The 26,404-nt window shown below is 36.9% G+C and overlaps 2 protein-coding genes and 1 long non-coding RNA gene across 3 annotated transcripts; 2 read left to right on the top strand and 1 right to left on the bottom strand.

The window, feature by feature from the left end:
• The first annotated feature begins 858 nt into the window (after positions 1-858).
• On the top strand, positions 859-9,500 carry tspan34a (tetraspanin 34a). The gene is made up of 8 exons (XM_077571921.1): positions 859-948; positions 3,713-3,788; positions 5,686-5,901; positions 7,088-7,162; positions 7,236-7,343; positions 7,631-7,783; positions 7,863-7,955; positions 9,072-9,500. Exons 2-8 carry the CDS (start codon positions 3,732-3,734, stop codon positions 9,126-9,128), a joined length of 759 nt encoding a protein of 252 aa, XP_077428047.1. The 5' UTR covers positions 859-948; positions 3,713-3,731; the 3' UTR covers positions 9,129-9,500.
• A 1,689-nt stretch (positions 9,501-11,189) lies between these two features.
• dand5 (DAN domain family, member 5) lies at positions 11,190-16,214 on the top strand. Its single transcript, XM_077571922.1, has 3 exons — positions 11,190-11,958; positions 12,177-12,592; positions 14,362-16,214. The coding sequence occupies exons 2-3, from the start codon at positions 12,221-12,223 to the stop codon at positions 14,641-14,643; spliced, it is 654 nt and encodes a 217-aa protein (XP_077428048.1). The 5' UTR covers positions 11,190-11,958; positions 12,177-12,220; the 3' UTR covers positions 14,644-16,214.
• Positions 16,215-20,493: 4,279 nt separating this feature from the next.
• LOC144055713 (uncharacterized) lies at positions 20,494-22,534 on the bottom strand. The gene is made up of 3 exons (XR_013294919.1): positions 22,390-22,534; positions 22,206-22,316; positions 20,494-21,217 (listed from the first exon to the last, which is right to left on the bottom strand). It is a non-coding gene; the product is annotated as an uncharacterized LOC144055713 (long non-coding RNA).
• Positions 22,535-26,404: the final 3,870 nt, after the last annotated feature.

Below are 26,404 nucleotides of genomic sequence, written 5' to 3' on the forward strand. Positions count from 1 at the left end.
TGGTGATTATACTAAAAACAAACAAAACTGGTGCTTTGTTTTTCTGAGTATTTTCAAATTTTTATTTAACCTCTGAACTCACTTTCCTGTATGCACTATACTTCCGTAGAAAATTTACTTTTGGCTTACTAAAATCATGCCGCTCGATTAACATGTTCGTATACTTAAATGCTCCATAAAACGATAAACCTAGATACATTAGATTGATAGTATACAGTAAAAAAAGTATAGCACATTACCAATACTGTGTGTTAGCCTACTAATTACAGTACATGCCTTACCTTAACTGAGCCAGTAAGTCATATAGTTGAAAGTACGTTGGAGGTATGCGGGAAAGTGTCCGCCATTAGCGAGTCTGCAACAAGTCACTTGGAGTTCAGAGGTAAAAACAAATAAATATAAAATACTGGTGCATCAAAAAAAAAAAATCCTGTTTTTTTTTTACATATTGACCCCCCCAGGAAAAAAATACGCAAAAAAACAAAGGTCCCGCCAAAAATTAGTGAGAAATAGAGGCGTTTTTTTTCCCACATGAATGCAATACGCTAGTAAAAAAAAAAAAAAAACTTATTTCAGTACATTACGGAGTATCTTGTGTCCTGTACTGTTTATTTTATTGGCCTCGATTTTGAAGCGACACCCAATTGACGTGCTCCAGATAAGATATCTTTCATTGGTGAGTCAATATTTCTATTTTCATCTTACATCAGCTGTAAATGCTTGTGATCGTGTCGTAAATGTTGCCATCTCCGAAGGGACTTTGACCACCAGGAAATGCTGCTTATCTGCCAAGCAAAAAAAAAAAAGTCAGTGACGTGCAGGGCATGAACTCGCTTCTCCTCCCCCTATCTGGTTATATGTGTGTGAAGCCGGAGAGAAGATAAAGGAACGCGCGGAAACTTTTTGGTGCACACACTCCTGATTGAACCACAAGTCACTGCGGCACAGGTATGAACTCTGTTACATGTGTTTGACACCGCCGTGCTTAAATTGTCAGGAAGAGCTCAGAAACAGTATTTCCTCTTTAAAAGTCAGATATAACAGGAATTGTCTAATTAATTAATTGAATGTTAAACATAAGAATCAATGTATTGCATTGGCAACCTGTGTTAGATGATAGATGCCAACAACTTGAAATTATAATAATAATAATAAAGTATCCCATCCATTACAAACTTGAAACCTCCAATTTGCCTTTTAATTGTAATCTACCAAAATAATATATAAAAATCTAATATTTTTGAATTTTTTATTAGGGGTGGGAATCTTTGAATGTCTCACGATTCGATTCCGATTTTTGAGTGTGCGATTCGATTCGGAATCGATTTTCGATTAAGAGTGTTTTTTTTATACAAAATGATTTGATTGACAATGATTTTTGCTTGAAATTTCTAGATGTTCAAGGAATCGTAATAATCTACTCCAGTCTGACGCGCTAATGCTAATTAGTGCTCTACTCGCGGCACAAAAACAACTTTTATTGGAATAACGTGATTGGGACTTTTTCCTTCTGGTCTCTGTGGCTACAACTTATCAGTGTATCAGACCGCATGGAACTACACTGCCCCTAAGTGGCCAAATCGGGTACAGCATGAACAGCGCTCCCAATAAAGGCACACACAAACAAAGATAAGACAGTATAAAATAATTTAAATAAAATCGATTAAGGGACATTTAAAATCGATTCTGAAGCGTACTAAATGAGAATCGCGATTCTTATGCGAATCGATTTTTGGGCACACCCCTAATCCTTATACTGTACATGCTTTTTTATTGAACAGTGATGAAATACAGGTGCAACTCAATACAATAGAATTTCATAAAAATTGATTTATTAGAGTGGTTCAGTTGAAAAAGCAAAAGATCAAGCTTTCGATTTATTCTACATTAAATTGTGGTATAATTTTGATGATCGTAGCATACAGCTATCGGAAACTCAAAAATTCACAGTTTTAAGATTATCTATAAAAGAAAAAAATTTTGAATGTAGAAATTATGTAAGAATTGTTTAATTGAACCACTGAAAAAAAGAACGTTCTCTAGTCATTTATTTAGATACTCCCACTGAGGTTTACTCGAAAGAAGGAAATAAATTGAAAATAAATAATGCTGGTTAATACATCACAGAATATCATGACCATCCATAGATCGCATACAAATAATCTCCTTAAGCATCTGTGAACAGCACACGGTAAGATCACATGATCGGTTAGGACAATAACATGCATTACATTATAATATTGTATAAATGTATGACTTTCTGTCATATTACAATTTATCTTGTCGCATGACTTATTCTCACAATATATTTAGTATGAAGGTAACGTTATGTTTCTTTCTTTATATTATGACTTTACTCTGGAATGTTATTTTTGTAACATGATTATCCTCTGAAAAAAATATTGTAATATTTGTCAATTTTAGAATTTTCATCATAATAATTTAAAATATTCCATGAAAAATCTTTTTTTCCCCCACAATAAAAAGTAGTCGGAATATCAGGGAGTATTTCAGAGTTGGTTTTCCCATTTCTGCTACCTTCAAACAAATTCCGATGCTGACGACATGGAAAATATTTTATTGTGTCTGGGAACAAATTTGCCCAGTAGGTGGCTGATGTCACTGACAGTTTAAAGAGGCAATAAAGAAGGGGGAAAAAAACAAACTCTAACTGTTTTTATGCCGGGATCAGAGGCTAACAAAGGTGTGTCAGGTCAGGAACAAGGTGTGTTTTATGACATCAGTGTGCTACCTGCGACCGCTGCCTCTCGCTCGTCATTGACGACACGTTACCGGAGGCCAATGGAATAAATGCAGCCCAATAATCGCTAAGCTTGCTTACATGGCAACAATTTTTTTTTATCAACTTTTATGGGAGCATCTTTTATCTGTCAGATTAAAGAAAAAAGACACTTTGTGCTGCCGACGTTTTAATTATTAATCAAATCGAATGATAATACAATTGATTTTATAATAATGTGTACAAAGGTTGAAGGTTGGTGTGAGATGACTTGCGTTTGCTTGCTCATGCTCCGAAGCTGTTCTCAAATACTGCTATGGGCAAATATTCATGATATAAATAAATAATTATACTATTGCAAGTCATTGTAACATTTGGCACAATTTGAACATTAACACTGCGCCTAAATATAGGAAAAGTGTACATTACTATACTAAAAAATTTGTTTATTTCGTGTTCCGCCTAAGTGAGGCCAAATATCACTACTACTAATGATACGAGTACCACACTTTGAAAATTTAGTTTGTTTGCCCGTTTTTACAGTAAAACCCTGCAATAGGCCCATGTTTTGACGATCTTTAGTTTTTGTGCGGTAGCTATACAATGTGAACTGTATGATGAGGCGAAATGAACATCCGCAACAATTTGAAGCCCCGCTTCAACTGAAACTCACGATAACGAAGGAAAAAGGTCCGTGTCCTCTACTTTGGCTGGTTAATGTATAACTAAAGCAAATGTGAGCAATGGAGATGCTGTCTCATGTTAAGGCATTTACTGGCGCAATATTACTACTGTTTACTGAGTTGGTTCACTTCCTGATGACTAACAAACTTGTTTTGTCTTTAAAAATAGCTGAAAACCCCCAAATGATGCTGGGTTCATGTACTGTATCATTTTAATCATGGATTCAAGACGCCACCAAAAGTCACAACTACATCAACACTAACTTCTTCTTTTTTTCCCCGCCAACAGTGTGAAAACATCCGCCAAGATGTGTTGCTCAGGTTTCCTCAAAATGATGATGTTCATCTTCAATGGCATCATCTTTGTAAGTTGATTGTAAAGCTTTGCATGATGATGTCATAAGGAAGCGGCAGGCGGCTTCCGGATTGGCTGGAAAGTGATTGACAACATTTTTGTGTGTGTGTGGGTTTGATGGTTCCAAACAACTGCGTGTTATTAACTCATTCACTGCCATTGACGGCTATAGACGTCAAAAATTCATTTGAACTATTTCTATTAGTTTAACATTTTTTCCCACTTTTGCTAACAAGAGTAGGAAAACCTAGATTTTTTTTATTGTACATTTAGAACAGATATAAAATTTGTGATTAATCGTGAGTTAACTAGTGAATTAATGTGATTAATTACGATAAAAAATGTAATCGCCTCACGCCCCTAATTTTTTGTAATTTTTTTTTTTTAAATCACGTCAGGCGATTATTTTTTTTTTAAATTGTGATCAGTCGCATGACTTCAATAGTTAACTCACGATTAATCACAAATTTTACATCTGTTATAAATCTACAACAAAAACATTTTTCTAGGTTTTCATACTCTTGGTAACAAAAGTGGGAAAAATGTAAAACTAATTGAAATAGTTACAACGACTTTTTGACCTCTATAGCTGTCAATGGCAGTGAATGAGTTAATATTATTAACAAAATTGTAATTGTTGACACATTATTGTACAAGTACATGACAAAGTTTTCACAATCATGTTAATTTATTCAATCGTTATCTTCATTTCTCATCATTGTGTGGTCATCAAAAAAAAGTCCCACCACAAAGTAGCTCAAATATGCTAAGCTAACTGATGGCTCACCACACTGTAGTTAGCATCATTTTTAACGCAAAAATTAAAAGCAATTTAATCTGTTTAACAATAATGGAAGTGACCAATCACAGATGTTATGAAGTTTAGTTCATGCTAAGCTAATGATGCTAACTATAATACAGTACGTCGCTAGATCTACATGCTGCTTTTACCTCCTGCTGGCTTTTCACGTAGCAGGTGCTGCCATCTTGAGAGTGGGCATCTGGGTGAAAGTTTTGTATACAGATGGATTGCAAAAGATGATTCCATTATTCACAAAATAGAAATTATTGACTTATATTTAAGTGCATAAAGGTGTTTTCACATGTTCATTTATAATTTAAAAAAAATCTCTTCTTCGTTGTGTAGCAGGGTTATTATAGTTTGGGAATTTTAGTTAGTTTTTATTTCGTTTTGAGTTTTGTTTTTTTCCATTTAGTTAGTTTTCAGGGTGGTCCTGTTAGTTTTTATTAGCTTTAGGTATTTTATAAATGCTTAGTTTTAGTTTAGTTTGAGTTAGTTTCAGTATTAGTTTTAGTTTTTTTTGTGTGTGTGTGTGTATTATAATAAATAATAATATTTAAAAAAAAAAAACACCATGGGATCAACGTCATCTGAAGGTGCGTTTCTATTGGCTGCTGCTAGATGATGTCACTTTTGTGTGACACACTTTTGAAATGTCCTTATTCCGATCCCCAAAGGCTCCTGCATTAAATTGATTACCAAAGACTAAAACAAAGGACGTTTTTGCTATAATTATAGTTAGTTTTAGTATAATTAGTTTTCGTTTTTTATTTAATTTTGTTAACAAAATAGTTTTTTGAATTTTTGTTTTAGTTTTTTTCGTTAGTTTTAATTAACTAAAATAACCTTGTTGTGTAGTCAGGAGAAAAAAAGTCCCACCATAAAGTAGCTAAAACATGCTAAGCTAACTGATGGCTCACTAATCACTATTATGTTAGCATATTTTTTTTTACCACAAAAATTAAAAGCAAGTTAATCTGTTTAACAAAAACAAAATGACCAATCACAGATGTTATTAAATTTTCCTCATGCTAAGCTAATGATGCTAATATGTCGCTAGTGCCTCATGCTGCTTTTGTCTCATCCGGGCCTGCCGGCTTTTCAGGTAGCGGGTGCTGCCATCTTGGGAGTGGGCATCTGGGTGAAAGTGGACAGCAATTCCTTCATGGGAATACTGAATGGCGTTGAGGCCATTCCGCCGCAACTGTCCCAGTTGGCCAACGTGGGCTACCTGCTCATTGGCGTGGGCGCCGTGCTGCTGGTTATCGGCTTCCTGGGTTGCTGCGGCGCCATGAAGGAGAGCAGGTGCATGCTGCTGACGGTGAGCATTATTAATTAACTGACTCTTGCTAAATAGGATGGCTTCCGGCAACATTGCTAGTTTGATGAGTTTGTGGTAAAGAAGAGATTTGGTGTCGTCCATCTGTTTGTAAGTTAGCAGGCTACTTACCCGTTCGTGGAGGATGAATTTACTAATTAACAGATTGGACTGTACCGTTTATTATTATGGCTCAAAATTAGTGGTAAAGAGAAAATGAAATAAACTTTGCAAACAATGGGCGAGTGCCATATTTTTGTTTGCTGATCCCTTTGTTAGCTACTTCCTGGTTCGTAGAAGATGACAGAAACATCACAAATGAACAGATAGGTCAATACCATTTTTGTTCAGGGTTGAAGGGAATTGTAAAAAGAAAAATGATTCTCTACCAAAAATCCCAAAACTTAGAGCATATTATTTTGTTTGTTAGTTCGCTAGCTACTTCCTGGTTCATGGAGGATGACTAAACAAAATAACAAATAGGACCGTACCATTGTAAATGTGGATTGAAAAAAAACAGGTCCTTCCTCAAACGGTAAAAAGAATTTAAAAAAAAAATACTGTAGCAAACCTGTAAAAAAAAAAAAATCTTAGCTTGCCATGTTTTTCTTTGTCGGCAGATTTAGTTTGCAGGCGATTTCCTCGTGAATGATCATTTAAGACATTATAAATTAACAAATAGGACCTTGACATTACTTTTATGGGTTGAAGGGAATGCGGAAAAGGAACTAAATTCTCTTAACAAACATGAAAATAAATAGTAGCTGTCATTTTTGTTTTGTTGGCTCATTTGTTAGTACGCAGGCTACTTCCTGGTTCATGGAAGATGATGTAAGACATTGAAAATTAACAGATAGGACGTTAAAAAAAATTCTTCGTTGAAGGAAATGATGAAATTCTAATAAAAGTACACTAGACAAACAATAGTAAACCTCTACATTTTTGTTTGTTGGCTCATTTGTTCCAGTGAACTATACATTTAATAATGTTTTATGTACAGTTCAAGTAAACTTGTATTAGGGACAATCCTGAGATCATCTGTTATAGGTAGAAAGAGAAAATATTTATCCAACATTTCACTTGTCTGATGGTGATGATTGTTAATAATTTAGCATGTTGCTCAATCAGTGCAATTGCATGGACTCCTGATTGACATTCATTTCACGTCACTTCCTTTCTCCTCCTTCAGTTCTTCAGTATCGTGCTGATCATATTCCTCATCGAGGTCGCCGGCGCCGTGGTGCTGCTCGTTTTCAAGGATGTGGTAAGTACAGACGACTCGTTCACAACCTTGAGGTACATGGACGCTGTTCCAAGAACTTGTCCATGGTCTCCAGGCGGAGAATGTTTTTGATAGTCTCGAGGGAGAAGTCAAAAAAAGCCTCGGCGCCGAGTACGGAAGCGACGAAAGCCTGACATCGCTGTGGAACTCCACCATGGAGGGGGTAGGACCACCATTTTGTTTACTTCACTATTCCGCATCTTTTCTTCCTCTTATATGCCGTTTTGTGCTCTGTGGTACAAGCACTACATCAACGAACAATTATGATTTTATTTTGAAGTCATGCGTAACAAAGACGGTTAAGGGAAATGTTTCAGAGTAAAAGTATTCACTATATTCTGGAAATGTTATGCAGTAAAAGTGAAAATTGCCAGAATTTAACATATTTGTACTTTATTACTATGACATGACTGTTATTCCACAGCTTGACATTGTCTCCTTCCTTCACAGTTCCAGTGCTGTGGATACAAGAACTACACCGATTTCAACGGCTCTCCCTTCGTCGTCCAAAATGGAGGCTTTTATCCATCCCAGTGTTGCAACGGGACGTCCTTCGGCAAAGCGTGCAGCCAATCGGCAGCGCATCTCGCCGCAGAACTGAAGGTACTTTGGCGGCTATTTGTTGAGCAGTTTGTCGAGCTTTGTGTCATTGGGTTGCTTGAACGTGTCATCTCTCCGTCAGATGGTGGACGGCTGCTTTACCAAGCTGTTGCAGTTCATTGAGGAAAACTCTGCCATCATTGCCGGCGTGGCTCTTGGAATCGCCGCTCTTGAGGTAAGAACATTTATAAAAATGCATGCGTTCAAACTACTTGTTTGTTTCTATTAGTGCACAAGTGGGCAAAAAATGGTCCATGGGTCACATACGTCCACTTGGTTCTATGCCCATTGCCCACCGAGCATTTATATTATCAAGAGTCGTGTAATATTTCTGAAATTCATCTAGCCATTTTTCTTAATATTTTTTTTAATTTGCATTTATTTATCTTCTTACAAAATGTATTTGTTGTAAATAATAATAATATATTTTTTTAAATATATCATGAATTTTATTTGTGTATATATATATATATATATATATATATATATATATATATATATATATATATATACATACACACACACACTACAGTTAACATTTTATTAAACAAATGGCTAATTATTATTTCAAAAAATAAAAAGTATTATATACAATTATTTTAAATATATATATTTTTTAATTCAAATTAAAATCCAGTAAAGACTGAGCCGCTCCCAAAATGTGTCTAATCGTTTATGTTCATAGTTAAAACCGTAACTGTACCACAAAGTGCAATCTTAAAATAGCTTGGTTTCATTTCAAATTCTTTATAGCATTCATTTGAGAGAAAAAAAAAGGTTTACGTATGATTTGATTTAGAAAAACAAAAAACACCTGCGTGTTCATGCACACATGGTGAAGAATTTCCTTAAGTTCCACCACAACAACAACCCAGGCTATAATTCATTAGTCTCAATAAATAATTGGTCAATTGCTTTTTTTTTGCAAATACTGTAAATTGAAAAAAATGCAAAAATACACATTTTATATATACATTTAACCCAATTTATTTACACAATCAAATAATTGAATTTTAATTAATTTAATTAGAAATAATCAAATCAAAATGTGAGTAAATATACACAATTCTTATTACTGTTACAATGAATAAAATGAACGTTTGTTACTAACATTATATTCTCTATACACATTTAAAATCTTTTTCTCAACCATGTCTCAAAACACAAAAAACTGACACATAAACTTGAGTTTTAAAACATTTGGTTTTATTTGCTGGATAATTATTTTTGAAGGTACCGCAAGAAAAAACAAAACAAACTAATTTCCCTCCGTTGTTGCTGTTGTTTGCAGATTGCTGCCATGGTGGTTTCAATGATTCTCTACAAGGACATTGGCACCAAAGCATGATGATTACTGTTTTTTATTTTGTAAAGACAGATGATAATTGAGCCTGTCAGCTGTTTCCAGTGAATAAAGGTGGTTCAGCCAAAACCCGTCATAAAACTGTGTTAACGGTATACGTTATCAAAATCAGCCTCCAACGGCGCTTGTCTGACCTTCTGGTTCACGAGTGTCTTAGTGATTGACAGTGATTTATTTATGTTTCAATAACTGTCAAGAGCGGCCATTGTACATGTGGAATTGTTGAACTTGTAAGGTAAACAGAATCTTAAAAAAAAAAAAAAAAAGTCACTTACACACTATTGCTAATATGATGAGTTTATTTTTGTATTACTTGAAGAAATAAAGTTGAACAGTCATGTTCAATTTACACATTGACTCCTTTTACTTTGTTTTAATATTATTTTTTGCCATGATTATTATATGTTTCAAAAACCTTCCCAACACACAATAATGTAAAGTCATTGAAGTACCTAAACAACATGTGTACGGTATATGAGCCATGGTAATTGCATAATGGAGGTCACCCACTTTATTGCCCTGATAAATCCTGTGGGTTCGAACGTCTTATAGTTTATCACATAAGCTCATTCAGTCAATGCACTTTGTGGTTTTTGTAGCTCCTGTATTTCTTTTAAATCTCTTGACAGCTCACAGCTTTCAAGAAATTTATTTAGCAGATTACTGCAGATGGAACTCTGTAACTCTGCTTATAAAACTTTATTAGAGACACACCTAATTAATGTGCCTCCTTATCTTTTTGAAATGGGGGCATAAGCTGCTATGCATCAAGATGTTTTCATCCAGTCAAACATGTTTATTATGGGGGGAAATAGGGTACATAAAAATCTAGTTTGGGATGACACGTATAAAATAATAATGATAATAATAATAGAAGTAATTAATATCAATGCCACACTTTAAAATAATCCAAATAAACTGTTCACGCTACATGTTTCAACAACTTTAAGACTATAGTAATTAAACAATATTTTAGAATAAAATCAACTAATTACATGTCAGCACATCTCAGAATCACAATTAGTACTGAAACTGTTTCAATTGAATTATGTGTTTAAAAAACGATCATTTACTACTAAAACATTAAAAAAAAAAATACTTTGAAATAAACTGTTATATCTTTCAAGAATAAATGGAGACTACTAAGAGTACAAAGTAAAATCCATAGAGACAATTAAAGTACAATTCAAAATAAAGTAAAATGACTTATTTTTCGTCAAGCCACCATTCTCTCTTACTTTTTTGAGACTATGGAAGGTTGTGATCATTTGTCTGCAGTGCCCTCTAGTGGACAGAGTGTTGTTAACCGCTTGAAAACCAAATCTCATTCTGACTTTCTTCCTTGTGTCCAAAATCTTCAAATGGACCACAATGACGTGTGGCAGATTTTGTGGCGTCTCTTAACACCTGTAGACCTCCATGAGAAAGTCAAACAGTGCAGCTATTGCAACTTTGATGGTCTGACTTGTGATCAGGTCACGGCGGGTGGACCACACTGGAATGATGATGTCAGCGCTTGTTTTTGCTGTTGTGGGAATCAATGAGCAGGAGGTGACTTGACTGTCTGCATCAAGTCATTATTGCTTTACGGCCTTCAAGGCGTGAGAACACCGGATGAGCCGTGACGCCGCACGTTAAGGCCCTGATAGTTTACTTCTAACTTTTATTTTCTACAATACAAAACACATTTATAAAAGGTGAGATGTTTACGGATACTGTATTAAGAAAGTATGCGTGCAAGACAATTAAAATGCAATTTAGAAATATTATTGTAACGGACAACAACAAAACTGGTTACTATAGTGAATCTTAAGGGTCAAAGAATCACAGGATTTGAAAGCAAAAAATAATCACACATTTAGAATTCTAAATATGTGATTATTTTTATTTTTCAAAAAGGACTGTAGAAAGTTTAAAGTTTAGAAAATTATTACTTTAAATAAGCGCAATTATCTGCCAACAGAACAAGAAAATTTTACTTACAAATATTTACCTGTAAGGTTTTGAAAAATAAGAAAATAATATTAGTAAATAATATTACTTGAAAATCATATTTTTAGACTAAAAACAAGTAATACTGACTTTTTTTCAAAGTGTAATATATAGAAAAATATTCTTAAAATACAGATATATTCATTTACATTTGGCCAACTTAGCCTGAGGGTCAAGCAGGGAGGTAACATGTTCCCTTTTTATCATCTTTGGTATGACCCAGCCAGGTATTGAACGGACACCCTCCTGAGGGTAGACACACTTACTAAATATAAAAAAATGAACCACTTTACAAGAAAATACTTGCAATAAAGTGCTATATTGCACTTTTGTCTGATTTGTTTTTTCTCTCCAGTTATCTTATTACTAGATTATGCAAAATTTTTAAATAAGAAAATATAACTTATGAAACCTCAGTTTTGATGTTAGTTAGTCATCTTTAAATGTGGAAAAAGTTTGTTTTAAGCCTCACAGTACTTAAAACTGTCTGTTAACATTCAATGCCATGACAGCTTTATCATATAAGATAATTAAGTAATAACTATCTTAAAATAAGCGGAATGATCTTGTCTGACAATTTTATTTTAAGTGAAAATAACTTGTCAAAGCAAAATAAGCAAATTTAGGTTAAATTCAAGAAATTATATCTTACTTAAGATTTCCGTTTTTGCAGTGCGAGCTAATAACATGTCTTGCTTTTTTTCTATATCATTTTTCTTTTGTTTATCATTGAAATTGCCGTTGAGCAAACATCCTTTTGAAGCTCGGTGCGACGTCTGCTGCTGTGTGGGAATTGTGACACCTTCCTTCCTTTAAAGTGCAGGTGAGAGCCATCATTGTGTTTAAAAGCGCTCCTTCCACCACTTTACCACAGCACTGACAGCAAGGTCACCATTTGCGTACCTTGAACCAAATCACCGCTTTAGATTTTTTCCTATCTGTTTAGTTCAATCAAACTATATGTACTTTTGTGAATTCATCATTTTTTTTCTGTCATAATGTTTCAGCTCATCATTGTTGTCTTTTTGTCTGCTTGGGCAGCATCTTTTCCCTTCCCTCGCAATACTTTGGAGCACATCCGCAAAATGTCAAAAGCTGACTTTGAGTCCTCTGGCGGCGGACCCGGCGAGCCCGTCCGCGGCCTCGTGAGAGTTGTGCAGTTGGACCCCCGTGTTCTGGCCCAATCCGGGTTCTTCGGAAGGAGAGGCCAAGCCAGGAGCTCCAGACCGTCCTTCCCTGCCTTCCTGTCCCACGGGAGGCCCGGCCCGGTCCCGAAGGCCCCCGCGAACCCGCTGCGCCGCCTGCAGGGCGAAAGACCAGTTGAGATGGAGCACAAGAAGAGACAAGGCCTGCACATGTGGCAGAGGGCCATCGATAAGGGAAGCAAGGTGGCCGCGTCTTTGCCCGCGAACCTGAAGGACGCCAAACAGACATGCGCTACTGTTCCATTCATTCAGGTAACATGCACTACACACTCTTTTATATATATTTTAAATACCATTTAGTAACTGTACTGGTGATCTTTTTTTCTTTCTTTTTCATCACATTACATACAAGTGGACATAAAAGTTACACAGACTTAGTGTTAAAATGTCAGTGAGTCTTTTCATATATGGTGTTCCCTCGCTACTTCAAAGTTCAGTTACTGCGGATTCACTCTATTATGGAACCTTTCACCAGCAAAAAGTGAGGGAACACTGTAATCCAAATTTGCGGTGTATATTTGTGTTACAGTATTACACTGATCAACAACAAATTTTAATCAGAGATGGCTTTATGTTTCCTTAAAGCTACCGAATGTAGAATATTCCATTTCAAATCGCTACTGCCACCTGCTGACAAAAAATGAAATTGCACAAACACTTTTTTTTTTTTTTACTGCACAAACACGTCTTCACATTACGTCACATTCTCAAACAGAGCGCGAGAAATTCGAACCCGAATCCAGTCTGAAAACTATTGGCCAGAGGCTTGCAGGAGTACCCATTGTGAACAGCTAAGGTGTCAATCTACTAGACATTTCAGAAAATGGTCAAATAAAAAGGCTACTGTGAAGATATTTTTTGGTGAAAAAAAAAGTTTCATATTGCAGCTTTAAACGTATTTTTGATGCTGATTAAAAAAATATATTTATTATTATTATTTTTTATTTTTTTGCAAATCAGGTTTTTGAGATATTTAAATTTTTGGTTTTTAAGTTTGACTTGTAAAATATTGCACAATACGGATTTCACCATGTTTAATTCATAGTCATGATGTTTATTTACAAAATTCTACCTGTTGCTTAACCTAACCATTAATTCATAAATATTGCTAAATATATCACTATTACATATTGTTATTTAGTGATAGAAGAATTCTGATACCAGGTTTCAGTATCGAGCAGATACAGTGTTACGGCGGCCAATTGTGTAATGTAATTTTAAGCAAAATGCTATGTTGGGATTTGTAATTCATTCTTTACAATTATTTGTCATTGTTTTTTAGTTGGAGCGATTTTATACAGTATGTCAAAAGTACTAGTGGTATTGAGACTTGGCATCGGTATCAGTGACTACTCAATAGTTGAGTACTTGTATCGGACGTATCAAACATCCCTAATAAAATAATAATAATAATAAGAAGAAGAACAACAACAATATTAATCATAATTATTAGTAATAATAATAATAATTATTATTATTATTATTGTTATGAAAACCTGATATCCTATAGGAAGAACAAGGGCAATTCCGAATCAGCACAAAAAATTATCAAAACAAGATTACTTGTATCTGTGATTTAAAAATTTTGTCAAATTTGTTGACCGCTGTTATTGTTGTCTCATAGTCACTGTAGTCATATTAAAGCGAGCACCAAGGACAGATAAAAAAAAAAATTTAATCCACATTTTTAATGTCAAGCATATGTAAAAATAAGTAAACACTGCTATTGATGACAAAGTGTAATCGACACACTTTTTTGTATTCGTCATTGTCAAGTTAGGAAGTTAACCGTAGTAAAATGTAAGGAGGGAAATTCTCTTGGTAAATGGTAATCATTTCATAATTAGAATTTGTTTTCACTAAGTTTACCTGAATTCTCCATCTGATTGTAAAATGTTGAAATAATTCATCCTGCTGCAACTTTAGTGTTTAAGTATAAAGTATTTCATGCATAGCTTTGACGAATTGTTTTTTTTTTTTAAACAAAATAAAACCTATTGTGATCTGTGTGTCTCCCCCAGCGTGTGACCGCAGAGGGGTGCAGCACGGTGACCGTACACAACAAGTTGTGCTTCGGCCAGTGCAGCTCCCTGTTTGTCCCCGACGAGGTTGACCCGGCCTGGAAGGGGTCCCGCCAGCGCGCTCCCTGCTCCCGCTGTGCCCCCTCCAAGGCCCACGCCGTCACCGTGCCCCTGCAGTGCGACGGCGTGGTCCGCCAGCGGCGAGTGATGCTGGTGGAGGAGTGCAAGTGCGAGACGGGTCGCGAGGAGAAGAACGCGGAGGAGGCTTCACCGCACCTGTGAGGGCGTTACGGCAGTGTGGTCACCATAATTGAGGAGACTTTGGATTCATCGTTATTCTCTATGTGGCATCATCTCCCAAAATTGGGTTGTTTTAAGGGTTATTTAAAGTTATGTCAAATGAATAACCCATTTTTTATCCATTTGACCCAACTTTGAATAACCCACAAAATAATGGGTTGTTTCGTGGGGTATCCATTTGACATAACTTCGAGTAACTCGCACCCAATATTTTGGGGGTTTGTACAAAACAACCCACAAAATTACACACATTACACCAGAGCAGAAAAGGAAAGCGCCACACAAGAAAACCTAAAATCCGCCATATCAGATCACTGCAAACAAGAAAACTACATTATGGACTGGGACAAAGCAAGCATCATTGGAACAGAAGAACAAAAATACAAAAAAACATCAGGAAACAGGGACCGGACACACTAAACAGGGACAAAGGAACTTTTCAACTTTCCCACACATGGGATCCACTTCTCCGGAGATCATCGAGCGACGGAGGGCGTGGTCGACGTGGAGGGTCACATGACAGCTCCGCCACGCCGACCACGCCCAGAAACATCAGCTGATAAGACACGTCACAACTGTCAGTTTGACAGCTTCTGAGGAAGGCGGCAGACGTCGCCGAAACTGGTCAAGGTAAAGCACAACCTTTTTTTGTCTCAAAAAAGAAAAACCACAGGGCGATATTCAAAGTTATGTCAAATGAAGAACCCATTTTTATTCATTTGACACAACTTTGAAAACACCCCAAAATATTCGGTGTAACTTCCCCCCCAAAAATGAGTTACTCAAAGTTGTATCAAATGAATACTCCACAAAACAACATAAAAAACATGAATAACCCATTTTAATTCATTTGACACAACTTTAAATAACTCAATTTTGTGGGTTGTTTTGCACAAAACCCCCAATATATTGGGTGTAAACCCCTCCTCCCCCCCAAAAAAAAATTGTTACTCAAAGTTGTGTCAAATGTATACCCTTTGAATCAAACCAAAGTTGAGTTGTGCAAAACCATTTTAAAAAATCCTTTGTTTTTATACAAAACAACCCGAAAAACAATAACCCCCAAAATTTGGTTATTTTTTAAGTTATACATTTGAGCCAATTTTTTGGGGTTAAATGAATTACCCAAAAGTTGTCAGCCCCATTTTGACCCAAATTGGGTTATTTTTGACCCAACTGATTTTAGAGTGAACAGCATTCATAGATGAATACAATAAAGTAGCAAAAAAAACAAAAAAACTACAACAAACATTACATGATGCCATTATAAAAATATATAATTTATTGATCTCGTTTTAAAGACAATTTTTTTTCTTTCTTCTTCCCCCCCCCAAACATTTGTGCTTTGGATCCCAATTATTGTGCAGGTATACCTAATTTTTTGACATGGTGAAATATATATTTTTCTAATTGTCTGTATAAAGTCTGACTATCTTGTTCAGAGGACTCACGAGGCTTATTCAAGCTAAACGTTGACAACGTGATGTTATCATGTACTTTCCAGACAGTCCACAGCGGACGCGTCTCTATGTTAAGACGACCTTTGACGTATCCAAAGGGAAATATTGTGATCCATTAAAAACAAAAGAGATTGTTCAACCCGCTCTTTGCCTCTCATTTTCCTGCCAACGCTGAATTAAAAATGCAATTGAGTTTGTATGCAAAGCTCTAGTGAGAACATAAAGAGCGTTTGTTGTTGTAGCCCCCGTCCCCTCCTCTTTCTACCCAACCACTCCTGCATGCAAGTTCTCAGCTCCTATGTTTTATTAAAAAGCCTCATTCTGCACACTTTTAGTACGTCGCACTTGCAAGTGAGAGCGAGCGAGCTATTGGGCTCGGGTACTTAGCAGTAAGCAAACATAATTGTTTCAGCATGCTCCCCTTGAATTATGTATAGGAAGCACCTCTTCTCATGGCCAATCTTCCTTTCAGTGGAGTTGTGGGAATTTGAGCATCATTCACCACAGATGCGCTCGAAACCGGAGGGTGCGCTTGATTATGTGCTCCCATAAAACCTATTATTCATTTATAGCCTGGCACCTGGGCTTGGTAAAGTGAACTCATCCCGCACATGCCGACATGGACTCCCAGAGGAGCGTAAAAAGAAGGGGGCTCTTTACGTCGCCTTGGCACGCCGTCACAACGCCTGCTTAGGCGGCCATTTGCATTCACGCGGGGCTCTCGGTGAAAGTGAAAGCGCTCATTTGCGCTAGGGGGGGCATTTAGTTCCCCCAGATTGCATTAGCATGTGATTAGCATTTGGGGTTGATGGCTATATTTTTCAAGATTGATGGGACAAATATTTGCTCAGGTCTTAAAGAAGAGGAATTAGAGGCCACTTGTTTTGTACTCACTGCCTGATCCCATCCCCCTTTTTTTTTTTTTTATTCCTCGCAGTCAACTTAACAGAAAATTCACTCGTCATAGCTTTTGTCTCTCTTCTCACAAAAACAATCTTAAAAAGAGAACTGGCGCTTTGGTGGAACAAACAAGGTGCAAACAAGAAAGCGCACCACTTAGCGCGACAGATGTCAGGCCTCCTTTTTTCCGCAGAGCACTCCTGCGTCATTAAGGACGGCCTGGTTCCCATGGCGAAAGCGAACGCAAAGAGCGAAAAAATTAGGAGGGCCCAGTGCCAAGTCCGCCGCCTCGGGGATCAGATCAGCGTCACGGGGTGCTAAGTGGCCTAGTTAGCGCTTTAAAACGGCACAATGAAGCTGCCTGCTCTGTGAGCGCCTTTTAACTGTCACACATGCAACTTGCAGGGAGGAGTGTGTGATGTGAGGGGGGGACATCATATCAGTGCCATCAAGGTGAAGCAAGGTCATGCCAAGATGGCGGTATTGGGGCCTACTTTAAATTTAGTCAGACTTAAGCTTACACTAAAAAAATGCTGGGTTGTTTTCCCAACCCAACTCGCTGCTTCACCCAGCCTTGCTGATTGCGTCATGGCGGAGACATTTTGTGTGGGGATGGTTATTGTGTAAATTAGCCGCACTGTTAGGTAGCAGGTGAGACGAATAAATCGAACTCTTTATGGCTGGGCTGGCACTTTAAGACCCCACTACAGTGCGCATCGGGATCCAAATGAGCTGACTTATGAGTTTTGTGATATACAAGCCATGGTTAGGATTATTTTTGGTGCTTTTACTTGCTAACAAAGAATTTGATATGAGTGCTGAAAGGTAGCAATGAACTCAACCCCTTCACTTCATAACAAGCAGTAATCTCGAACAATTCTTTTTTTTTTTCAAAGAGAGACTTCAAGCTGTTTATTGCTACTGCTAGGTGAAATTTTTCGTCAAACTAAAAATAAAGAGAATTACGCTTTCTGTATATATACATAAAAAAGAACTTTTCAGTCCGCTAGCTAATGCTAAATAGGAAGGCTGGAACTGATTCATAGCATTGCTATTCATTTTTAATGGGAACTGATTATTTGAGTGTTTGAAGGTAAAGGCTTAGTCACGGAACTAATTAAACTGATAGCGTAAGACACCACTGTACTCACAGTCTTTATCCTCTGCGAAGAGCTAAGACAAGCGTGTTTGACTTATACTGCCTCCAAGTGGCCAAGGTGGGCACACCAGACGGAACAGCAAAATGGCTACGCAACTGATGACAATTTGTGACAAAAATATTCTTCCATTCTTTTTCCTTTATTTATGTTGTTAATGCACGTTAAATAAAATACAGTATTATAGAGTTCTATTTGTTAATTAATGTATAACCTAATAACATTTTGTTTGGTGGTGTGACATTTTTTTTTCATGCATCTTGATCAATAAAGGTTGGGAAATTGCTCTAAGGAGCATGTTGCTGATGGAGAAGGGCCAGACTTTCAAATTAAATCAAATAAAACTTTATTTGTATAGCACCTTTCATACATTAAAATGCAACCCAAGTAGCTGAATAGTGAACAATGAAAACGTCCATAGTACAATCAAAAGAAAACCCACCCCTCCCCGTAACATCCACTAGGGGACTCTATTGCTTCTAAATCACCCCAGTAGACTGGACTAGACGCATAGCTGGAGCTTAACCCTTGGATCTGGCATGAAAAAATGAAAGTAAACATGGGTCCAGCTTGCACTCAGTCAAGAATTGTTATGGTGGAGCAGCAGTAATATTAATGTCATGTTCAGTCATTTGCCAGACGCCATCTTGTCACCTACATTCCCCTAGTGGTGCTTTAGTGCAGGAGGTGTCAGGCTCTGGCCGTGAGGGTGTCTGGACCACGGATAAGTTCTGCCTCCCCACTGATGCGGCACTACATGCCCAGTGTGTGGTGCGAGTCTGGACCAGCTGGCCAGAGTTGGCTTTGCTGGAGAAGGTACCCCGGGCTAAGCATGCCAGCCTTCCTGTCTGGATGCCAGCCCGACAGCCCACCAGGCTGCCTGTTGGCTATAAGCGGGACGCAGATAGGTGAGGCCTGGTGATCTGGACCACATCAAAGTTTGTCATTGGTGATGTCCTTCTTTGCTTTTATCACTGTGTTTAGACCACAACAAACAGGTTAAAAAAAAGTGGTGTGTGGCCGTACGTGTACAAGGACTTCAATGACACATCAAGCTAAATGAAATAAAATGTACTGATTAAAAAAATATATATATAATAGAATACATACATTGGTATTTGGTATAATTATTTGGTAAATCATATTCAAATTCTTAAAGTTTGATAAGATAATATTCTGTAAAATCTCATAATTAAAATGTAATTGTGAAAATATAGCATTTTTAATACATTTGCTACCATTTTTAAAATGTATATATGTTTTAAATGTTATTTTACTGCTCTCATCTGATTTCATTTCAGCTCATATAAAGATAGCGAGTTGGGACAAATGATACAAAAAAAACAAATTAACATTAAATTTGTTCCAAGAAAATAAAAAAATGATGACACGCTGTGGCTACCTCTAACGGGACAAGCAGAAAGGAAATGAATAAGAAGACAAGAAAATAAAAGACAAGAAATCAATGGGCACTTCACCCTCTCCGAAAAGTAAATACATGCATTAAAAAATATTTGATTTATCATACTGACTTTTATCAATATAATTTTATTATTTTCATATATTAAAAAAGTTGTATTCTCGAATATATGTTTTTATTACATGTGTTCCTAGTTTTAAAATGCATGGTGCTTTTCCTTTAAAAAAAAAAAGCCCTCACGTTTTTTCTTTTCATTACAAACGAGTAAATGAAGTGGCAACATTTTTTTCAAGATGATTCAATAAAGAATTCAAAATTGTTGGATTGCTCACATATAATAAATATATTATGTGTTTTGTAAATAATCCTTTTTTTAAGTCATCTTTTCATGAGGGAAACCCGAGGAAGTTTTAATTAGTCGTCAATGACGTCACTTCCGTTTGTACGTCGTCCAACTTCCAGGCTTCTGTTCCCCCAGGTGGCAACGCAAGTCAGCAAAATGTCGGAGAGTTTCTCTCACAACGTTATGAAAATGTGGAGTTTTGTATTGCATGGATTGTTTTCTTCACCTTCACTACACTTTCAGGAGTCAGAACACATGGTGAGTAAGTGTAAAAACATACAAAGTGAGACCTGACAGAATGGTTTTAAAAGAAAATGGAAGGGATATACATTTCAACTTATTATTTTCTTCAAGTATGTAGCCCATCCAATTCAAGCATATCGGAAACATGCGATTGACGACCACGAAGAGAAACAACATTTAACAGGTAAGTGTTTTTTTTTTTTTTTTTTAATGTTACAGTTTATAATATATTGTGTATAATATCTATGTGCACATACTAAAATACATGTTGATATAATTTAAAAATGTGAATGATAATTAGACAGTATGTCATGTTGTCATTAGAGGACCTTAAATGTACTCCTTTATTATTATTATTATTTTACCATGCCTTAGTTGTCACAAAGCACTTTACAGAAAACACAACATAAAACATTAACAGCAATAGAGTATAAGACAATCACAGCAAACCAGCATTTTTCATTGGTGCAATTGGTGTCAAAATAATTAGACCTACGTGGGATGTTTTTGTCCATTCTACATTGAGAGATAGAATGGACTACTGGATAAAAATTTTGATGGACAGTGTGCAATAAATTGTATCTGTTCATAATTTGTATCGACCTTATATAATCCATATTAAATGACTTTCTGAAATTTGTGTTGGTCAGGATTTGATGCAAAGATTTGGCACTCATAAAAAATGAATTTTGATTACTCTGCAAAGAGATAAGTTTTTTGACAGAAAATGACAGTCTTGCACACAAAACAATAAGTATACTCTATGTGTACAAGTCACAAAAATTTGTATAGCATAGTAGTTATATTGACTACAATAAATGCCCAAAACATTTTTCAAAAAGTACAAAAGACAAGCCCATAGACATACAAGCCCTGTTTTAACCATCAAGGGAAGTGGCGACTGTCATTCCTAAATGTGAACTTTAGCTGTTGCACAAGTCGGTGTTGCAGCAGAAAGCTATGGCGGTGCCGGACCTGTTAATCTCCTGGCAGTCATGCTTCATTTTGCAGCCTTTAAAGGTGCCGGTGGGAGCTGTGTGCAAAAAATAAAAAATACACGCATGTCAATACCAATGCAGGTAGCAGACATCCACTTTTTGTGACGGGTGAGGTGAAGTTGCGACATGACGTTAGAATCTCTTCGAGTGTAATATTTTATTTTAAGAGAGAAAAGTTCATATTTTCAGAAAAAAAGTGTATAAATAATATAATATTGTCTTCTGAGAAAAACATTGCACTTTTAAAAGAAAAAATGGTGCAATTTTACCAGAATTAAGTTTATTTCTGAGACCAAAAATACAATTACCATTTACCAAACTTAGATTGTGTTATTTTTCGAGAGCGAGAAAAAGTTTATTCTCAAAATAAAATGTTATTTTTTTCAAGGAGAACAATCAGTCTTCCGAAGATACAATTGTATTTTTACACATAAAATGGACTTAAGACGACACAAATAGTTGTATTCTTTTATGAAAAAGGGTTAGTCTTCTGAGTTTGACATTTGAATTTTTTTTACAGGAAAAAAGCTGCAATATTTACACATAAAGTCTTATTATTTTAAATAATAAAAATATATGTTTTTGACAAAGAGAAAAAGGTGCAATAATCTCCCTTTTTCCTCGAAAAAGCTGAAATACTGTATTACAAAAAAATCCCACTGTAGTAAAGTAAAACAAAATACAGAAAAAAGGCAGATTAAAGGGAAACAATTGTATTCTTTACAAAACATATAGCATAATTTTCAGAGACTAACGTGTATTTTACAACATTGTGGAAAAAAGGCATTATTTAGGGAAGAAATAGGCATACCATTACATAAAAGCTTATTTTTTTTCTCCCAGGGAAAGGTAGGAAAAAAACTTTTTTTTCTTTAAAAAAAAAAAAGCCCTCATTTTTTTTAATACAAAAAATATATATATTTGGGGAAGGTGGGGGGTGGAATCACATTTCCCCCCCAGTGCCATCTGAATACGAAAAGAACATGCCGAGTGAATATAAAAAGACTTGAGCGAAATACTCACGGCTGTCACTAAGAAAAGTAACTTGCGCACAGACGAAATCGCTGTGAACGGGGCAGGTCTGCATCAAGCCCGAACAAACCTGTCCTCCGCAGTAACATCTCAGGGCCTCGCCTAGACAGAGACAAATGTTTTTAAGAAGCCCAACTTAACTCCTTTTGGCGTGAACAAAGCATGTTGCATTCACCCTGGCTAACGAGAATAAAGATGAGAAAAGCAGCAAAGACGGTCTTCATGTTGTTCAGGAGAGGATCCAACTGGATTGTTCTTCTTCCTCGGGGGGGTGGGACTCTTTTATTTGCAACCATTTTACCTCAAATGTCCACAATATTCTGTAAATACAAGTTTAACATTAACTCTTTCCCCATTTTTTTTTTTCCAGGAAACTACCGTACTTACGCAACAGTGCACAAATATGTGCTACCGGTACAAAGTAAACTATTGCAACACATGGCTAAATTGACCCTAAAAGGAATGCTTTGAACCAAAATGGCAGATTTCTTTTGTATTTTTTGGCTGGATTTGTGAGACTTTTTGTGGGTCCACTCATGAAAGTCATGCCAACCCAATTTTATGTGGCTAGCAGACATTGAGTTCAGGGGCTGACTTAAACATAGGGGTATTCAATACCACTTTTTCTCAGACCTATACCAGTACTCAAGTAGGGTTGCACCAATTAACCGGTTTTACGATTTAACTGTGGTTTTTAAACATCAGGATTAAATAACCGCAGCCGTTCAACAACAACGGTTATTTCCACTTCATATCTCTTCTGTTTCTACACGGCCCATTTAGCGGGCGCACAACAACACAGGGCTCAGCTTTGAACGCCACCTGGGGAGAGTTGCGCACCCGACGGCTGTGGGTAGGGTTCCAAGGCCTGGACCAGGTTGAGTGGACGTAGGGAAAGGGGAGGCCAAAACGAGGTGACAACGGCGGCGAGCGAGGCGGAGGCTCCTCGGCGCACGACAGCCGGGCCTCTTGGCCTGAGCCGCCGTTGCCGCCGCCGGAAACCACCGGCACACCGCTCGCCGCTCCGTCGCCACCGACCGACCGCCAGCCACGACCCCGGGGCTCCTGGTCGTGGCCGGGTGGGGAGCTCCGCGAGCCCCCCATCCACGGCCGCCCGCTGGAGAGTCCATAGGTCGAGACTTTTGAAGCCGCGGGGCCGCCATCTTGGGACTCCCAAGAAACATATCTCGGCGTATGCATTTCGCTGCAAAATGCCTACATGTGTAGTGAGTGGTAAACTGTACAAATCGCCAGTTTAAAGACTGTGGATGAACATTTGACTTGTAAGTACAGTATGGTTGAAATGGAAAGAAATTGAAAAATGAACGGAAAAGATGATTTTTTTTTTAACATGAAAGAAAAAGAGGGTACATACCGTCCACTTGTTATACATAGTGCCCAGGCCCTATTTTAAGAGCCTACGAGCAGTCTATGTCTAATCTGCTGTAATATTTTTTTTATTTATTGTTGTTAAAAATAAACATTTTCAAAGAATGCTGATGTGTTTTTTTTTTTTGAATAATCCTAAAAACCGTAAAACGGCAGTTATTTCTCAGACTATAATCGTACACCAAAATCTGAAACCCTTGCACCCCTATAGCTCAAATCTTCAGTAGTCACCGATAAAAATAAATACCACTAGTAAATAGTACTTCTGATGCATAAAATTTCCCCCAAAACAATGACAGGTAAGTTTGAACAAAGAAAAAATAGTGAATGAGCTTGAGGATAGCTGAAGGAGGTGAACCAATCAATTGTTTTCCCTCCATCCACACAAACACACGTCGTTGTTTGCACATTTTTCGGATTTCAAAAAAGCACAGGCGGGCATGGCTTGGATCGAGGGCTATCCCACTTACGAACTACAGTAAAGTGGCTGCCAAAGGAAGGAATACTTCCAATATGATGTCACATTTACAAGAGCACCACCCATCACTGTTCCTGCAAATTCAAGGTAATGATAATATGTTAACATAACACTGTCTTCTCCTTGCTACCGAAGCTGATAACATGGCTAACTAGCATGGCTAATATGTTAACATGAAAAGCATCACAAAGAAGATTCTTAGGGTAATCATTTTCTATGAAAAATTTACTTTTGCTGTTGGGCTAAAATTAATTGTAGCTAATATGTATCATTTTGTTTAAATATTCTACCATTTTGTACATCTATTCAAAATCCATTCGTAACATTTATTTAAAAAAAAAAACAGCTGTGCAGGCTTTTTGTTGTATGTTAATGCGTGTGTACTACTATATTTCCAAACCATGTTTTATTTGTTAACTGACCTGCTATCCAGTTTTAATGCCTCTTCTTTTCCTTCTTTTTAGGTCATTAGTAGCAGTAGCACTGGCAATAAAAGGAACACATGTTCAGAAACAAGTGGCAACAGTTTTGTGGTTGTCTGCAGCAACTGATTTGTGAACCGGCAATGGAGGAAGCGGAAAACCATACATACTGTAAGATTCACAGTGCATTTCCTCTATCCAGATTGGGAATTGAATTATTTCTAACCTGAGTTTAATACCACAGGGAGTTGTTTGTGTTTTATGTTGGGCATTGCAAAACCAGTGTGCTTACTTTTATAAGAAATAAAAGAAAGATTTTGCTCAAAATTATCTGTCACTATGTTAATTGATTTTTTTTTCTAGCAAAAGTAGTAGCGGTATCGGTACTTGATATTTATATGGTGTTACTCAAGAGTTGTATACTGGTATTGGTCTCAGAAAAAGTGTTATCAAAACCCCCCAAATTATATGTCAAATTAGCAATGTTTTATTATATATTTAATTATGTTTATTGTACGTGTCTTGTTGATAAAGTCTGTCTGTTCCAGTATTGCCACTAAAGAAAGTCTTGCTTGATTAGTCCTGTTACGAATGAATGTTTTGAGTCTTTTTAATGGAATAGTCCTCTTTTAAATGACATTGTTTTTAGCCGGCGAAGTGAGCGCAAGCTGCGGTAACTTTGTCATCTTTGGTATAGACTTGATCAAAACCTTTGCAAGCAAATAGTTTTGTATTCATTCCTCACTATTTATGAGTTTTGTAGTATATGTTTCATAGAACAATGGCACTAACATGAACCTCCTTCACGATGGCCGCCACAGTTGTACAATTCTCTTGTTCAGAAAAACTTCAACTGGGAGTGGCATTAAACAGCTTAAAGCCTCTTTTATGAAGAATTGTTCACAATCTTCCAAACAGTGCTCTTATCACAAATCCGAAGCAAAAATTAATACATTGTTCGAACAACGGGTCGTATTTAGAAAAACTTGTGAATCGGCACCATTGTAAATGGCTTACAGATGATTTTATTTTGAAAAAAATTGCATATAAAATACTCGTGAAGTGACTCCATAACTTCTGTTAACAACATAAGCTAAACTTAGCTCCTCAAAGACACACAAAGCCTGTCCGTTAGTCAATATGCATCACTTCATACTTCCTTGACACCAATCGTTGCACTATTATTATCTTCCTATTTAGACGGGGCTTTGATAGCATCTTGTGGCATAGTAGGGCATTTCAGGTAGAGCATACAAGGGCGAATAGGTGAGTTTTTAAAAGAATTGTTGGGGATAGGTTGCACAGAAACAAAAGGTAACTACTCAGCAGAGCAGCTGAATGCTAAAAACATTCATTCATTCATATTCCGGCTGTTCTTCTGATTATGTGTTCTGTTACACCTTGTGTGATTTAACGCTAATTAGGACAGAGAAATATTTTTTTTGTATGTGTGTGCGCGCATGTGTATGTGGATTGTTGCTGCTGTGTGGCAGCAGGCGGTGGGTGATGATGACGACGATATGGGACGACGACGACGATGATGATGATGATATGTTGCTATGACAGGTGCGTTCACATGCCTTGCAGGTGATGTCTCTCATGATCACTTAGCTAATGAGTCCAATTAAAGTAATTTAGAGCTGGCATGGGGAAACCTGTTCCCTTCCCCCTCCATCCTCCCTCTGCCCAGTCATATCAGCATAACACGCATTCTGCACTGCTACATGCCACCAACGCTCCGTCTTCCTTCTTTTGTCCCGCCGTCTTCCTCACGTGGGTGCGTCGCATTCCGTGACTCTTTAAAAGAATCATGAAGACTAAAATGAGCGCGCACTTCACATGCACTTAAGAGGCACTTGTCGTCACAGCGGTGAGCAAAGGAGAGGGCCTGCAGGAGAAAA

This window comes from Vanacampus margaritifer, chromosome 7 (genome assembly GCF_051991255.1).
Source record: "Vanacampus margaritifer isolate UIUO_Vmar chromosome 7, RoL_Vmar_1.0, whole genome shotgun sequence".
Taxonomy (NCBI): domain Eukaryota; kingdom Metazoa; phylum Chordata; class Actinopteri; order Syngnathiformes; family Syngnathidae; genus Vanacampus; species Vanacampus margaritifer.